Source organism: Cornus florida, unplaced genomic scaffold (assembly GCF_030987335.1).
Source record: "Cornus florida cultivar Cherokee Brave unplaced genomic scaffold, ASM3098733v1 CherokeeBrave_3.0.0_Hap2_Chr05, whole genome shotgun sequence".
NCBI lineage: Eukaryota > Viridiplantae > Streptophyta > Magnoliopsida > Cornales > Cornaceae > Cornus > Cornus florida.
In genome coordinates, this window is record NW_026775575.1 from 113,285,124 (window position 1) to 113,302,427 (window position 17,304).

Consider the following 17,304-nt stretch of genomic DNA (forward strand, 5'->3'; position numbering starts at 1 on the left):
TAATTATATTGACATATATACCCCTCCACATGATTTAATAATGAATTAATATACACATGTAATTATATAGGTATAATTATGCAAAGATAATTATTAAATATCCTCACAACCACGGGCCTTTACCAATTAACCCAACAAGGCTTCCTTCAAGCCCAATACCACATCCGTTGGTCCAACTTCCTTTAATCCCAATCCAAATAACTTAAATACCTAACATAATGAAATTAAATAAAGTTACACCAATATAAAATCACGCAAATCAAATAAACAATTCACTAACTAGCATTCCACAAATCAAACACCGTATAAATTTAACAAATAAAATTACAAAATATAATTTAATTAAAACAATACAATTTACCTACGCACTTAATTAAATAAAACAAATCACAACTATCAAGCACCTAATTAAATAAAACAAATCATTTAAAAATAATAATAATAATAATATAATATAAATTAATTTAATTAATAAATCTTTTTTAAAATATCGGGGTATTACAACTTAGTCCCTCAACTGAGAAGAAGAGGAATAAGCAAAAACCAATCTACCAATTCCTGAAATGAACTTAAATCTTCAAAGTTCTCCCAATTGCAACAATCAATAAACCAGAACCAAAGCTCTTGAGCAAAAGGACACCTCTAGAAAATATGTCCAGTAGAATCTTCATCTCTTCTACACAAATGACAAATGGCTAAAGTATAGATACCTCTTCTCTTTAAATTATGAAGAGAGGGTAAGATATCATGCATAATAAAGCAAGCTATAAGAGAAGTTCTAGGCCTACAGAATTATCAAACAAGATTATGCCAATTGACTCTGTTTGCTTTTTCCTGCATTTATTCCAAGCAGCTTTAAAATTGAAGTTCCCATGACAATCACATTTCTCATCTTCTATGCCTTTCTCTTCATGCCACACATTTTTTTCTCTAAATTCATAACACATTGTTAAAGATATGAGAATAGATAAATGTGCTCCATGTAAACTTACTCTGCCACTGCTACTTCATGTCATGTGGATCTCATATCTTAAAATCTACTACACCATCTCTCTCTCTATATATATATGGGTAAATATCACAAACTTCCCTGAAGTAAAGCTATATCCCACGATTCCCACACACAAGCTTTCCGCAAGTATTCAAAAAACTCCGTAAAGTTGTATCCCACAAGCTTCCCCTAGGTATTCAAATACATCACAAACTTTGACGGACCGTTAGCTTCGTCACAGATTTGTGTGAAATTCAACAATCCTTGGAGGGAAATAAGCTTCAGTTATCTTTCCTAAATCACATAATTCTTCTAAAAGATCACGTTTTCTAAATCACATAATTCTTTCGGATTCGTGACCGCATGCCGATCTATGTGATTTAGATTTTGTCACTTTGGCACTCACTCCCCTCTATGTAACTTGGGTCATTTTATTTCATTTTTGTGTGAAATTTAACAATCTTTGAGGGAAACAACCTGAGTTTCCGATATGTGGCTTAGATATTATCACTTTCACACTCTGCTCCCCTCAGTGAAAATTGGGTCATTTCATTTCATTCATAGAGAGAGAATGAAAACACACCATCCACTCATTTCGGCCTCTCAAGATGTGTTTTTTTTAGGGTTTCATAACCTTTGTTCTTGATCCTAACACAAGATTAAGTCTTTACACAAACTGATCATCTAGTTTTCACACTTTGTTGGTTCTGACAGAGAGAAAACGAACCGTTCAAAGGGCATGGTCTCAGAAGTCTCGAGTCCTCCAATCTTTCGGCGGCGATTTGAATAGCTCGATGTTTCCTCAAACGACAATGCCAATCTTTCTTCAAGTAATCTACGACCTTCAAATGGATTCAAAATCGAAATTCTCGGCTCAAACCACACTGACGAAGAAGCCAATGGTAACCCATCCACTCTTCGCAATGCCATCATCTCTCTTTCCCTTCTCACCTCTGCTTCTACTAATAAACGCTTCCGACCCATCTCCGCTGCCATAATTTCTTCTCTGATTCGTTCTCTTTCAATCTCCCTCAGAATCATCGCTTCACCATAATTGCTAGGGTTTCGAAAGAAGTCGTTGGCGCGTCCAAAATCATTGCTCCGGTAACCAGCTGAAACACAAAGGAGGTTATCGGTGGAAAAATAAATGTTATAAACCAAGGACATTGCTGAAATCGAATTGAAAATCGACACAAACTCTGTTTAATTTAAGAATCTAGGAATTGTACAGACCTCGGAGTGCTTGCTCTGTGAAGTAGCTCATGGTTGAAGAATAATGGAGGTACGTGGACGCTTGCTCATCGATGGCTCGAAACTTGAATTCCATCCTATATATAGATTGTAATAGATATATGGAGTGGAACTGTGGATTGCCGATGTCCGAATATAAAGTTAGGTTTTGAAGTGGCGCAGTTTGATCGAAAGGAAAGGAAAGGTAAGGAAATGAAATGGAATTTTTATTTGTTATAAAATCTTGGTTGAAAAGGAAGATAAAACTTTGCACCATCTCATCACGAAATAATTTTGTTATGATACGACATTTCTGATTGTCTAATTTTTTTTTTTTTTGATAAAATACAGTACCACCCTTAAAGTTTGTTAAAAGGAATTTTAGGCCTAATTTGGTGTATTAGAATGGAGTGGAATGGAATGACCTTCTACTTTCTCATTCCTTTCTCTTGTTTGATGTGCCACTTTAAAAGTGGAATGACTATTCTCTGGAATGCTCATTCCAACTTTTAGGTGGAATGACCATTCCTCTTTTGGACTTGTGGAATGGCTATTCCATTCTCACTATATTAAAGTAATAAAATGCAAAGACCAAAAAAATCCATATGCATTCTTCGCACTTTCTCTCTTTACTCTCTACTCTCTGTACACCCTCCCTCTCTCTCCTCTTCTCTCTTCGTATATGCATATCTGTACACCCTCTCTCTCTCTCTTCATATATGCATATCTGTACACCCTCTCTCTCTCTCCTTTTTCTCTCTTCACACTTCACTATATACCATGGAATATATATATATATATCGCTCTTTATTTGCCTTTTTCGCTCTGTAATTTGTTCTTACCGAAACCCTAATTTTCTCTTTATTAGGAAGTGGCGCAGGGCCATCAAGGATGATTCTTTGGCGGACTTGATCATCTGGAATGATAAACTGGAAGATGTTAGGTTCACCAACATGATTGACCACCAGCAATTCTTGAATGCTCCGTAATTGCCCGAACTCCCTCTGAACCCTAGAAGCTCTAAACCTGCATTTCTTTGACCAGATTTTCCTAAATACACTTCGTAAGAATGATGGGTCCGGCTTTTTCTGCTTCTGTAAGACTGATATTTTGAATCAAAGGAATCAACCATCTTGCCATAGGATGAAAAAAAAAAAAAAAAAAAAAAAAGAAAAAGAAAAAGAAAAAGAAAAGAAAAAAGGAGGGTTAGAAGAATCGAATAGATGAAAAACCAAAGATAAAAAAGAATAAAAGAGGTTTGCCGGCATTTGGTCACTGGATTATGCCGTCTGCACTGTTGCTAGTAGCTCTCTTTCTTTATGGATTTTTTCTTGTTCGGCTCTACCCACTGATTCACTTGCAGATATATATATATATATATATATATATATATATATACACACACACACACACACACACACACACACACACACATATATATATATAAACACTCCTATAACATCACCCACCAACTGTCCCATACCATTTTTAGTCAATGGCCCAAGCATCTATTGGTATAATTTAGTTTTATTATATGATAAGAATATGTTTTAATATAGTAACTAATATATTATAAGAATATGTTTTAATATAATTGATATATTACAAGCAAGGAAATTTTGAAAAAATTAATTTACAAATCATTTCATTCTAGTTTTTTATTTGATCTAACTAAACACAGCAATGAGAATAGTTATTCCATTCTCTATTTGCATCCAAACAGTGGAATGAGAATGATCATTCCATTCTTATATCATTCCCATTCCATTCCCACTTACATTCCATTCCTGCTTCTTTCCATTTCTGCGCACCAAACTAGGCCTTAGTCTATTTTGGAACAAAGTACAGTAACATCCCTTCAAGTTTGATACGTTTGCCAAAGACACCCCAATAGTAATTAATTAACATTTTTACCCTTTGACTTTTATATTGACTATAAAAGGACATTTCTAACCTCAAAATGTGCATACCTATATGTACATATATATATGTATATGTATATATAGGCTGCGATGGTGAACTGTTTGTGATAACCCTCCAAAAGTAGAACAAGTGCCTTACTGATATCAATGAGAATTGAAAATAAAAAATTAGGTAACCATATATGAAATTAAAAAATAGAAAAGAACATGCAGGCACTTGTTCTTTTCAACTTTTGGTGAATATATATGTATACACAGATGAGTTTCACCGGAGATGATGGGTAAGCTTTTGGGTCGCGGCAACTGTTCGTGCTTAGGGTCCGTCGGTCTGAACTGAAATTCACCGGATTTGGGGCTTGCTAGACAGAATTAGGTCTTGTAATTTGAAGCTTCGTCGGACTGATGGCTCTAATTTTGTGCGCCGTCGTGGGTTAGATCAATACCGGGCTCCAATTTTGAGCGACGCGTCGATGTCGTTGCCAGAGACAGAGAGAATCAACAGAGCAGCGAGAGCACTCACCGCCACCCTCGTCGAACAACTATTGCCACCACCGCTATTAAGCCCAACGCATGACTTGTGTACTCCGGCATTGGGTAAGCTCACCGAACTGGGTCTCTTTTCATCGGTCCATTTTTGGCAATTCGTCGTCGGAATCACCATAATTAGGGCACTGATTGAGTGAGAATAGAAGACCCTTTTTCGCCTAATCGGGGTCACCGAAAAATTCTTCTGAAATCTCACCTGTTTCTTTAGTGGTGAAAGATTGAATTCCTGTTCCTGAGGTTGTTGTTGTCTCAAGTTCTTCATTCTAAGCTTTGATTCTCTCAAATCGGCGTACGCTTTGTATATGGGTCCTCTTTCCATGACGAAGCTCTCTGTTGTGAGTTGCAGAAGATTGGGTTTTTCATAATCGGAAAATTGTGGGAGGATCAGAGACTTGGGGTCAAGGGCGGTGATAAAACAATGTGGGGTTTTGTTTTGTTGGTAGTTTGGTAGCAGAGTACCATTGTTGCTACCGTTTTTTACCCCGGAAGTTATTGTTGCTGCCATTTTTGTTGAATCTCAATACTTACTCTGCATTAGGTCTCTCTTCGCCGGTCTATTTTTTGTTGAGGGTAATTTGGTCTTAAACTATTTTAATATTTTATAATTAAAATTAATAAAATAGTGAGGGGTAATGTTGACTTTTCACATGTTTTAAGGCTCTGTTTGGTTTGCAAATATCATCAGGGGTTATTATTGTCCCAAAACAGGTTAAGTTTCATCTGAGTTTACCAAACCTTAGGGGGGTGTTGCTGTACTTTACCCTCTCTCTTTTTCATAGTTGTTACTCACAAAGACTGGAAGTAGGCCTGTTAACGAATCGGATTTGGATCAGATCGATCAAATCCATATCCTATTTGTTAAGGGCCTAATTACTAACAGGAATGATTCCTATTTTTTACTGTTAATTCCTAAAATGTGAAGTAAAAAGTGAAAATTATATTTATTAATATAATTTTACTTTTCATATTCTAGAAAATACTTTCACATTTAATGAAGGAATGAGAAAATAGGGATTGGTTACTTTCTCTATTTTCTACATTGTATACGGGAAATATTTTCAGTTACTGTAGCATTTTACTCACCCATAATCCTCTCCCTCTCCCTCTCTGTCATCTCACCCCACCATTCTCACCCAACCCTCATCACCTATCGTCATTTCCCTCTCTGTCGTCATTATCTCATCCCACCCACCGGCGACAATGAAAGACACTACCCACCGGCGACGATGAAAGACACCACCCATCACACTTTCTACCAGTATCTCTCTCTATCTGGACAAAGACTCCCCTCTCATACACATCAAACCCCATCAAATAATATACCGAAATCAACCATCTCTCTCATCTCTCATACACATCAAATCCCACCACATCTACTGCCACAATCATCTATCTTCTCTCTAATACACATCAAACCACATCAGTGTAGAAACCCAAATCAACCATTTCTCTCCTCTCTCATACACATCAAAACCCACCACAACCACTGAGCAGAGGTTCAGGATCACATGAGGGATGTCCGTTACGATGACTTCGGCGGCGATTGCGACGAGAGCTAAGAGGATGCGGAGGCGGCAGGCTTGTCCATGTAAGCAGAGGGGGCCGAAGCTATGTTGTGTTGGATCTGTCGTGTTGGTTTTCTGGTCTATATTCTTGGCCATTTTTTCCAAAAGAGAAGGAACGAAGGTTTTGTTGCTAGTTGATTACAATTGATTTTATAAATCAAACATTTGCAATATGCCCACTCAAATTCCTGTGTGAGTCTATCAATCTGGGTTAAAGTTTTTAAGAATTTGGTAAGATGATGTAGCAGGTTTATCTGAGGATGTGAGCGTGGTGGATACAAACCTGTGCTTAGAATTTAGAAACCAAAATTAAAATAATACTACCTCCATTTAAAATGGGACAAATGAAGTAATTATTAAACTTACTTTCTAATTTTTTGTTTTCAAAATATTGAAAGCATAAAAGATTATAAAACATGATTCTACTATGTATTTCAGTTTTAGAAATGAGAATTGTAATACCCCTAATTTTAAAAGGATAGTCTCGGTATTTATTTATTTATTTTCATTACATTTTTAATTGTTTAATTGATTAATTGACTATTTGTCTAGGGGTTATTTGTATTATTTGTTTATTTGATTGTGTGCTTAAATGATGTGTTTAATTAATTGTAATTAGTTGTAGATTAAATAATTAAACGTTTTGTTTTATTTTATGGTTATGGTTAGTAGTAATGGGCTATCCAATTAGGTCACATGGACTACTTTGATAGGAGGTTTAATGGGTATGAATAATTACCCATGGATAGTTGTATATATATATATATAGATATATATGTATATAGATATATATGTATATACCTATATAAAAGGAAAGTAATTTATTAATTACTTTTATGGTAACTTTAGTATTATTATTTAATTTGATGTATATATTTTAAATATTTTATATAATAAGGATACACATAGATTTTATACGTATCATGTTTTAAGTTACCTTTTCAATATTTTAATTGTTATTTTCTCTATTAAGTTGACTTTGATTGAGAAAAGGAATAGGGTTATTATTTAGCCTATAAATATATAACTATAGGTTGTAAAAGGGGGTTAAAATATATCACGTAATATATTTTTAGAGAGAGAGAAGGAGGAAGAGAAAGGAATAAGGAGAAGAATCTTTAGAAAAGAAGATCAAGGAAGAAGAAGTTTAACTTTCGATCCGAAAGTTTAAGGCAAGTTCTTCTTCTGCCTCTTTTCCTTTGATTCGTGTTTCTATACATGCCTAGGAAATTCCAGGATGATTAAACATTAAAATTAAATAATTATGCATGTTTAATTGGATTAGAACATAGGTTTTATGAATTTGTTTCATATTTGTTCTTGTTGTATGAATTGTTAAATTCATGGATTTGATCTGATTTCCTTTATGAATTTTTACATGTTTAAATGATGTATTTTCATATCTGTGGATTGATGGAACTTAGAAACATGCCTTATAATCCTTAAACAGTAAAAAATAAATTCATAGTAGGGTTTCTGGGTAGATTTGCGTAACAGTGCTCGATCCGCCGTTACAGTGCTTGAGCCTGGAATGTAAAGCTCAAGCCATAAGTGGAAAGCTCATGCCTGAAAAGAAAAGCTCGAGCCTGGGATGTAAAGCTCGAGCAACGAACAGGAAGCTCGAGCCTTTGACAGAAAGCTCGAGCAATTAGGATAAAAGCTCGAGCCTTACCTGGGGAAGTTTCGTAAACAGCGTTAAATTAATTTTAATTGATTTTGAGGGGTCCTAATCATTAAATAAGGACTAGGTATGAGTTTAAACAAATTCTAAATAGACTTAAGTGCAACAATGCATGCTATTTAAATTCTTTAAGGAATGAATGGATTTAATCTTTGTAAATTGTTCTAACAGTTGAGATTAAATATGTAACATGAATTGGATACGGAGAATGCTTACTTGACTGTATAATAAAATATCAGCATGTTTAAGATTCAGTTTATATAGGATATGATATAGGAAGCTTAAATAAATTATAAGTCATTCATATTATAGCATGACATTATGTTATTATATTTATTTCTAGATTATTTGATGTATTTCTTTAATTATTACATCAACTATTAGATTGTGTGAAAGTAGTGCACCAGTATGGGATGGTGGCACTCTAAGGACGGATTAACTTATCAGTTAAGTCCTACCTATTTTGTATAAGTGAATGGATTAACTAAAATGTTAAGTCCTACTTATATTCAAGTTAGGTCAGCTGAACAAGTTGAATGACTTATAGAGGATTATTTGTAGAGGATTACTTTATACTGGATAGGATGGTTACTAGATTTATATATATAATTATGTACCATGATATGAGCTTGAGTCTTAGGATCAATGGTTAGGGCACGTATATCGCCAAGGATGTGTAGCTAGATATAGTATAGTTGTGTGCCCTGGTAGGTCTAGGTATTCATGCCCACTATATGTGCGTTTTGCATGTTGCCTACTATTCAGGTTGAGGCAACCCTATAGTCTAGTGAGGTTCCTTTAGTGTGTATTTATATATATATATACGGGATACTAGTTATTGTTGGATTGACTAGGATGTATACCTGTATCGAATCTCTGCTTGGACTGTACTAAAATAGAACTTATTTGTGGGCCTGACTCACCATTATTTTTTAGGTGTTCGTCAGGAGTAAAGGTTGTTCGTGCTGAGTAGGGATCAGTCTACTTCACTCTTCCAGATTTTCTACATAAGAGTTTCCTTTATGTTTCAGTATTCTAATGTAGACAGTTATTGCTGTCACTTGTTCTGTTGGGATTTTCTAGGAGTCCACATAATATGGATTTCCGAGTTGTATTAGTAGTAGAAGATTGGATATATCCGAATATTTTATTATTTAATGAAATTTTATTCTGCGGATTTACTGGATTATCATTTTAGTGTTCATTTCAGCATTTTATTTATTCTTATTTATCCTCATGTATTCTGTGTTCGTTTATTAGCGATTCGTTTTTGATATCCCCGGGCGTTCGGACGTGGGCCTAGCCAACCCGCATTCGAAAATCTGGGGATATCACAAGAATTATAAGTTTACTTTTAGAGAAAGCAAAAATAAGAAAGTAAAAGTGTTAGTAAACAGGCCCGAAGCAAACGGATTATCAGATTCAGATCACTAACGGGTTCTCGGACTAGATGTCCCAATTCATATCCTATTTAGCTCGGACTCGTATCGAATCGGATTCGAATTCGGATTAAAATCATATTTACTAACATATATAATTATAAAGTTAGATGAAGCGGAGAATTGCTAATGTACAAAATGCTACATAATATAACTATGCAACCAAATGAATATAATGATAAATAATTAATATATATAAATTTAGTAATATGTAACTAATATATATAACATTGATATATAGTATATTGTAAATTATTTACTATTTGTTAATGAATAAAGAGTATGATATTATTAGTATGTATATTAAGAGATTTATTAGCATATAGATGATAACACCACACTATTGTATATATAACATTATATATATATATATATATATATATATATATATATATATATATATATATATATTTTCTTTTTGGATTTTTGGGTTACCTCTAATACAATTTTAATAGGAGTATTGATATATATATATATAGATAGATATATATGTAAAATTATTGATAAATAATTATTATATATATAATTATTTATATAAATAATTTTAATCGAATCGGATCGGATTATTAACGGATCGAATCAGCATAATTCATATCCGATTTGTTAAGCTAACGGATTATCGGATTCGGATCGTAATCGGATTATCGGATTTTTTGTTCAATCTATATCCGAATAATCAAATCGGATCCGGATCAGGATCCGCTCCATTAACAGGTCTAGTTGGAAATGTGGCCAACGGGGAGTTAGGTTTCAAGGGAGTGATTGTGGCGACTTTGTGGGCGAGTGTGCTGTGCACTAATAGGCTACCACAGACAAGCTACAGAAACAATCCCACATTGCCTAGATAAGAAAAATGTGAAGTGTTTATATATTGTGGTAATATCTTCAATTAGTAGCAAAATCGTACGGGCTCAGGAATTAAAGAACTCAGTTGAAATGAGAAATAAGCTTTATTATTCTCTCAAAATTGTAAAACAACCAGCATTTTATTAAATAACATGGAAGTAATAAAAATGTAAAGTGCTTATATATGGTAGTGATAGCTTCAATTGGTATAAAAAATTTTGAAATAAAATCCAAGAGCAAAATCATGCGGGCTCAGAAATTAAAGAACTTAGTGAAAATGAGAAATAAGCTTTTATTATTCTCCCAAAATTCAGTATATCAAAGAAGGACCAGCATTTTTCAATGAAATTTTATTAATATCAGAGAAAAAGACAATTAAAATTACATACGAACAAGGCATCTAGTTGCTTTTGTTTTAGATAGTCATTTGGCTCTTTGTAAGACATGGAAGCATATACAAAGAAGGACCAGCTAGCATTTAAAGTTTCATTAACTACTTGTGAATTTTGAATATTTGATCTGTTGCTACATGTGTAGAACTAAAAAAGCTGGACTAATGTGTACGTTCTATAACTACTCTCTTGCATCTAATAAAGAATCCATAACTATTGTTTTGGTTTTGGTCCTACCTTATTTAATAGGGTAATATGTTATATATTCCTCCATGATTTGGGATTTTGAATTAATTTCAGATGAATTACTTCTCATATTTTCTTAAGATGGAGATTGTTCTTGTTGTGGCACCGAATTTATGAATTAAAAAATAATAAAAATAAAATAAAAAACAAGCTCGGGTAGCTTTGGTTCAAAATTGGTTGAGTAATGTTTTGAGTTAGATTTGTTGAATATTTTTGCATTACTTAAACAATTATTAGTATGAAGGTAGAAAATAATGGAAAATAGAGAACCAAATGCACCGCAGAAATAATCAAATTTTCAGCACCATGAAGTTTGGAAAACAATTCAAGCTGTAATTTCATATTAATCACTTTTTCCATCGAGAAATGATGTGCATGTAGTGCAAGGTACAAAAGTATTGGCATCAAAGGAGATTTCACCAAATATATTATTGTAATATATCCATGCTTCATAGATAGATAGCTAAAAAAAGTTGATAGTAAACTTTGACAAAATGCACGCTGCATGGCCGCCTGTCATCCCTGATGTTAATTTGATCAGTTGGCAACATGAACTTGGAAGTGGTGCTAGGGCGGAGCATAAACTTGTAAGTGGAGCTAGGGTTGCAGTTGAAATTCTTATCACCTCCCTACCCATATTTCGTGTTGTAACCGGGATAATCAGACAAGTTAAATGCCACCTCTTCCTTGAGTCGCAGGCCGCTGCTAAATAGTCCTAGCAATTCAATTTTCCATTCCTTAAAGAAGCCATTTGATTTGCGAGAAATATGAATTTCTCCATCATCCTTAACCATCTTCTTAGCATTTTTCAAGAATGACATCACAAAATTCTGGTTTCTCCTGCAAAACAAACATGAAAATAGTTTAGCTTGCTGTTTTGTCCCACCAGCAACATACAAAAATCAAGTTTATACTAGCTACCAACTGGCAAGTAGCCTAGCGGTATCGGCACTTACTTATCATGGAGAGGTGAGAAGTTTAAGTCTCAGTAGAAGCATGCATGTGTATGTTACTACCACTAACTAAAAAAAAAATGAATTATACAATCTAATTCCTTGGTTAATGGAAAAATTGAGAGAGATCGACCTGATTTGAGATTGGCGTGATTCAATTTTGGAAAAGCCAGCATGGGGGAAATTGAATACAATTCGATCATACTTGAGGCTACTGGGCACATAATCATCTCCCATCTTGGTTGCATCCACATCATGCATAACGGCACAACCTCGACTCTTTAGTTCATGAATGTGAGCATGGAGCTCTTGTAGTTAATCATCAAAAACTCTGACAATCACAATAACTCTGATTCAAATTCAACCACTAATATATATAGTACATACTAGGGTTAAGTGCACAAAACCCCCCTCTATTATCGATATAGTGCATATTAGTCCATGTGTGGTAAAAAAACCCCCTTATACTATCAATTTGGTGCGATTAGGTCCCTGGTCGTGTAAAATGACGATAATACCCTCTCTCATATAAATAAAATATTATTTAAAAAATTAGACAATGTAAAATTACCATTTTAGGTCCTTTATTCTTTTCTTTTTCTTTTTCTTTTTTTTTTATTTTTTTCTTTCTCATCTCTTCTAAAATCTGCAGCAGCTTTCTCTAAGTGTATATATCAAATCTTTTTTCTTAATCTTCGGCAGCCATTACCGGCCGTCAATGCCCACCGTCCCACTTTCTCTTCCCACCACTGTGCCGCAATCCCGCCACCGCCGCTGCCACCATAGTCTCTCACAAGCACTCCATCGTATTGAAAACTAAAACAATTACTCAATCGAACCCTACAAACTCACTGCCGCCACCGTCATCGCCAAACCAATCAAACCACGGATTTTTTGAAACGCCACCATAACGTCGACCAATCAAGCAACGAACTTCTCTCAAGCAATTTTATCCAATCGACCTACAAAGCCACCGTCACCGCCATCATTGCCGAACCAATCATATTGAACCACTGAGCCACTGCCATCACCCACCACTTCTGCAACTACCGTCACCCCTACCATAACTTCATTGCCGAAAAAAATGGTGAATCAGTTTTAGGATTTGGATTTATTTTCTCCATATGATTTAGTATTTCCTGTTGCGATGATTCATTTGTGTTGGAGGAGTTTGGGCTCTAGTAGCAAATGGGCGAATCACACCGAAGTAATTTTGTAAGTTGATAATGATTTTGTGATTGGGTTTGCGAAATTTAGTGTCTATAGTTATTGACGGGATTGCGAATAATGAGACGAGAGAAAGATGCGATTTGAGGATGCCATGGTCACCGGATCCATAAAGCCCTATAGTTGCTTATGAGGACAATTTCTTCGCAAACGATTTCTTCGCTCCCGATTTCCAAACCCAATCCTACGACCTCTTCCTCCTTTAACGATTTTTTCGCTCCCGACGAACTAAATTGCAGTTCTTTGGCTCGCTTTGCACGGCAACGGAGAGAGAGGAAGAGGAAGACAGAGATGGCCCCGGTGAGCATAACACTGGCGGCGACTTGGAGAGGCGTAGGGTCGTCGGTGGTGGCGAAAATGGATGGAGTGGAAGGTGGGAGTTCGATAGGTCCGTCCTCTGTTGCAGTTGGGTTCGGGGACTTGGGCGAGCAATGTTCCGAGTCTAGTTCGGAGGTGGGCTGAGAGAGTGTGGAGTGTAATGGGTCTGTGGAAAATGGGTCTCTCTCTCTCTCTCTCTCTCTCTTCATATTCTCTCCCCTTTCCTGCAGCCGACTGTGGCGTCGCTGGTGTAGGTGTGGGGACGGTGAGGGATGGTGGTGATGGTGCCGCCGTTGTGGGGGTGGAGTTGGTGTTGCCGGTGTTGTTGTGGGACGATGGTCAATAGCTGTTATGGAACTTGTTCGGGTCAACTGAGTCAACCCAACAAATTTGGGTTTGTAATGTGGCTTTGATAACACACTGAGTCAACTCAACAAAATGGTAGAATAGGAAGATAAAAGGGCAAATTAGGGTTTTTAAATTTATTTTAGGTCAATTCTGACCAAAAAGTGGTTAGAGGGCTTATTTGTACCTTTTTTGAATTTTGTGGACTTGCATGCACTTTTTTTGAATTTTGTGAACTTTCATGCACACTTTCAAAAAATAGGGATTGGTTTTGCACAAAGTCTATCTATCGGGGTTTTTTTTGCACTTAACCCTATATACTAAACACCTTTTAGGTTACCATTAATTACATTTATAAATTATATGAAGTAATTAGCATTGTCAAAATAAAAGAAAAAAATTGTGTGGATATTATTAATTTGTTTGTTTACCTATAGAATCGAGAGAGGTAGCACGCATGTTGTGAGCAGAACCAAAAGCTTTGGCCAAACAAGTTGAGAAAGAGAAGTCTCCGTCTCCTACAATCGGTATTTTGTGAGAGCTGATGTAGTGCTTCAACCATCTCTGCTAATTCATTGTTTGTTGATGCTAATTTGGTCTCCAAACCATTCATAACCAGTAATGACTGTGGAAGATAACCATGTCCTTGTACAATCCTAGGCTTCTTCCTAGCACTATTATTAACAACATCATATAAGTCCAATTCCTCATCTTTCATACTTTCTCATAAATCCATAATTTCTTCTTTAAATTCATCATTTTTAATGAAATGATAATAGATCTGGTCCATCTAAACTAAACTGACTCTACCACTGCCGCTGCCGCTGCCACCTCATGTCATGTATGTATATATATATATATATGTATATATATATATATATATATATATATATATATATTCATGGGTGGGAGAGAGAGAGCCTCTAATTGATGTATGTAAGTGCAAAATTTCGCTCAACCAATAATTATTGAGAAAAATAAAACAACTCACTCAATAAACAAGAACAGTGTCTAGAGGGGCGTAGAATTGCTTGATCCTTTTATTAGAAGTCTGGGCCTCTATTTATATACAAAAGTTAGAAGAATTATGGTAGGACTCGCATTGCTTGTCCTCTAATTCTTTCCATATATCAATTTATTTACAAATAGAATTCTTTACTCTTTATAATTCTTCCCTTACTGGATTTTCCTTACACAGAACTTGCTTCTTTTGATGAATCATTTTCCTTGCAGGACCGGCTCTTTCTTTAAATGGATTTGGGCCGCATTTAACTTGGTCTACATGACTGCTGGTGTCTTGATTCGAGCTTTAGTAAAGCTGGTAGTTAGATAACAGTAGTTTTGGGCTAATGATCAACTCAACTTGGGCTTCTAATGAGATGGGCTTTGACCTTTATCGAAGATAAAGTTATATTTATGATGACGTGGACTGCTCTTATTGGAGGGAGATTTTTCCCTCCACACTTTGCCCCCAATTCCCTCTTTAATTGGATTGCGGCTCCTATTAAAAAGGGAATTGAAGTTGCACAGTTGTTTATTTTACAAAAAGACATTTCGAAGATTGCCCATTGCCATTCTGCCTTAAGAGATTCTATAAGGGTTACTTTTGCTCTCACTACGTTTCTTGCATTCTTCACTCTGTCGTCTTATCAGGTTAGTTCTTCATCTTTTTCTCTTCGATCTTGCATTATGAGTACTTCGACTACTCCTGAACGTATAGAGATCGTAGATTCTGAGTCCACTCCCTCGTCTTCCCCTAATCTCATTAGGGTTCCCCCACCTAGGGTTTCGAACTTTCCTAAACTTGTAAGTGACTCGGCTAATCAGCCAGGTGCTTCCCCCATCCAAGCTGAAACATCCACCTCTGGGTCGGACAATATCCTCACTAAGAAAGAAAGAAATGCAATTCTGTCTATTCGACGCATCCCGTTCTCCATTGAATCCGTAATGGAAAAATTCGAGATTCCCGAGGGGATAGAAATTGCAGAGTACTCCAAAGGCGCTGATTTTTGCGCCGGCGAGGGCGTCGGAGAAGACGAGTTACTCCTCTCTATTGGGCATCTCAATGCTCTTAGGTTCCCCCTTCATCCCTTCTATCATTTAGTCTTCAACAAATTAGGGATTGCACCCCTGCAAGTAAACCCTAACTTCCTTCGAGTAATCTCAGCACTCTTCATTCGCTGGTGGCAGGAGAGTCTTGACCTGACTCTGGCTGACTTGCTGATTACTTATTCTATTTCTAAGCATGGAACCGAACCTTGTCGTTTCTTTTTCACTTCCCCCTTGCACCAAAGGATATGTACAGACCTCCCTACTTCTAAGAAGAAGTGGAAAGAGAGGATGATAATTGTTAAAGGGAGATGGGTCGTGCCCCAATCGAGCAAACTCCCAATCCCTCGCAAGTTCGGGAAGTTAGGTATAGAACATCCCCCCTTTCTTCATGAAGAGTGTTCGGGCTGTTTCCCATGTTGAGTCTTATTATTTCGATATATTTACAAGTTTCTTGCTTTTTTTCAGCAACATTTCCTTCTTCGGCTGCCAAGAAGAGGCTTTCCTTCCTGGAAAGGCAGGTCTGGAGCAACCCTCCCTCGATCGAGAGCTTACTCACTCCTACGAGTCTTAAAGTAGTTGCTTCCAGAGCTGTAGCCGCTGATCTCATGGACCTCTCACTTCCATCTTTTAACAGCTTCCTTATGACTGAGGAAGAAAAACAGAGGGCTGAAGCCTTGAAGAGGAAAGCTGCAGAGAATGCTCCGTTGACTATATTGTGTACAAATGAGCAGGAAAAGGAGATTGACGAAGTCCCTTTGAACAAAAGGGCAAGGCTGAACTCCTCTTCAACCGTGAAATCCAAGGGTGCTTCCAACCCAAAAAGCAAAGGGAAGAAAACCGAAGAGGTTAACCCTGAGGATGAGGTCAGTGCTTATGTCCTTACCGAGGCTGGAGCACCTCGGACTCCTTCCTTCTCGAGGGCTGACAAGTCCATCCTCCATGTTGGTGATTCTATGATCACTGACCCATCTGCAGCACTGGCCGTTGCTCGGGGAATGTGACTCCTCAAGGATGAAGAAATTATCGGCAGAATGGGGTTGGAACAGCTACTCCCATCTACCCCTGTTCGAGCCATAGAGGTTTGCTCCGTCCTTCATTTCTATTGTCATAATTGCCTTACACACTTTCTTACATTGTTATTATCTCATAATGCAGGGCTTGTATCATACTATGGCCCTCTGTGCTACTGCTGAGGCTCAGTCTCTTTCCCTTAAGAAGCTGGAGAAAAACCTCAGTAATTCTGAGAAGAAGGCATCCCATGCCATTGCCAATGCACAAATTGCATACGAGGCTTAGGATGTTTACAAGAAGCGTCTAGTTGCTTCTAATGCCAAAGTTGAGTCGCTGGAGGCTGAAGTCCAACGTTTGAATGATGCCCTTAGCACCTGCATCATTGTAGGGAGGCAGATGCAAGGTTGTTACTCCAGTTTGGTGTGTTTATCTAGTGCCAAGGCCTTCAGGTCCAGCTTCAATCAGGGTTCAGGGGAAAAAAAACAACAGATCCCGAGGCTTTTGATGCCCATATGGGAGTGTCTTTCCCTTATGATGAGG

The 17,304-nt window shown here is 36.6% G+C and overlaps 2 protein-coding genes across 2 annotated transcripts; both read right to left on the reverse strand.

The window, feature by feature from the left end:
* Positions 1-507: 507 nt before the first annotated feature.
* Positions 508-2,790, reverse strand: LOC132308687 (uncharacterized). Its single transcript, XM_059806857.1, has 2 exons — positions 2,225-2,790; positions 508-2,103 (listed from the first exon to the last, which is right to left on the reverse strand). Exons 1-2 carry the CDS (start codon positions 2,496-2,498, stop codon positions 1,676-1,678), a joined length of 702 nt encoding a protein of 233 aa, XP_059662840.1. The 5' UTR covers positions 2,499-2,790; the 3' UTR covers positions 508-1,675.
* Positions 2,791-11,487: 8,697 nt separating this feature from the next.
* LOC132310000 (uncharacterized protein At4g26485-like) lies at positions 11,488-12,876 on the reverse strand. Its single transcript, XM_059808243.1, has 3 exons — positions 12,774-12,876; positions 11,945-12,119; positions 11,488-11,698 (listed from the first exon to the last, which is right to left on the reverse strand). Exons 1-3 carry the CDS (start codon positions 12,874-12,876, stop codon positions 11,488-11,490), a joined length of 489 nt encoding a protein of 162 aa, XP_059664226.1.
* Between the last annotated feature and the right edge of the window lie 4,428 nt (positions 12,877-17,304).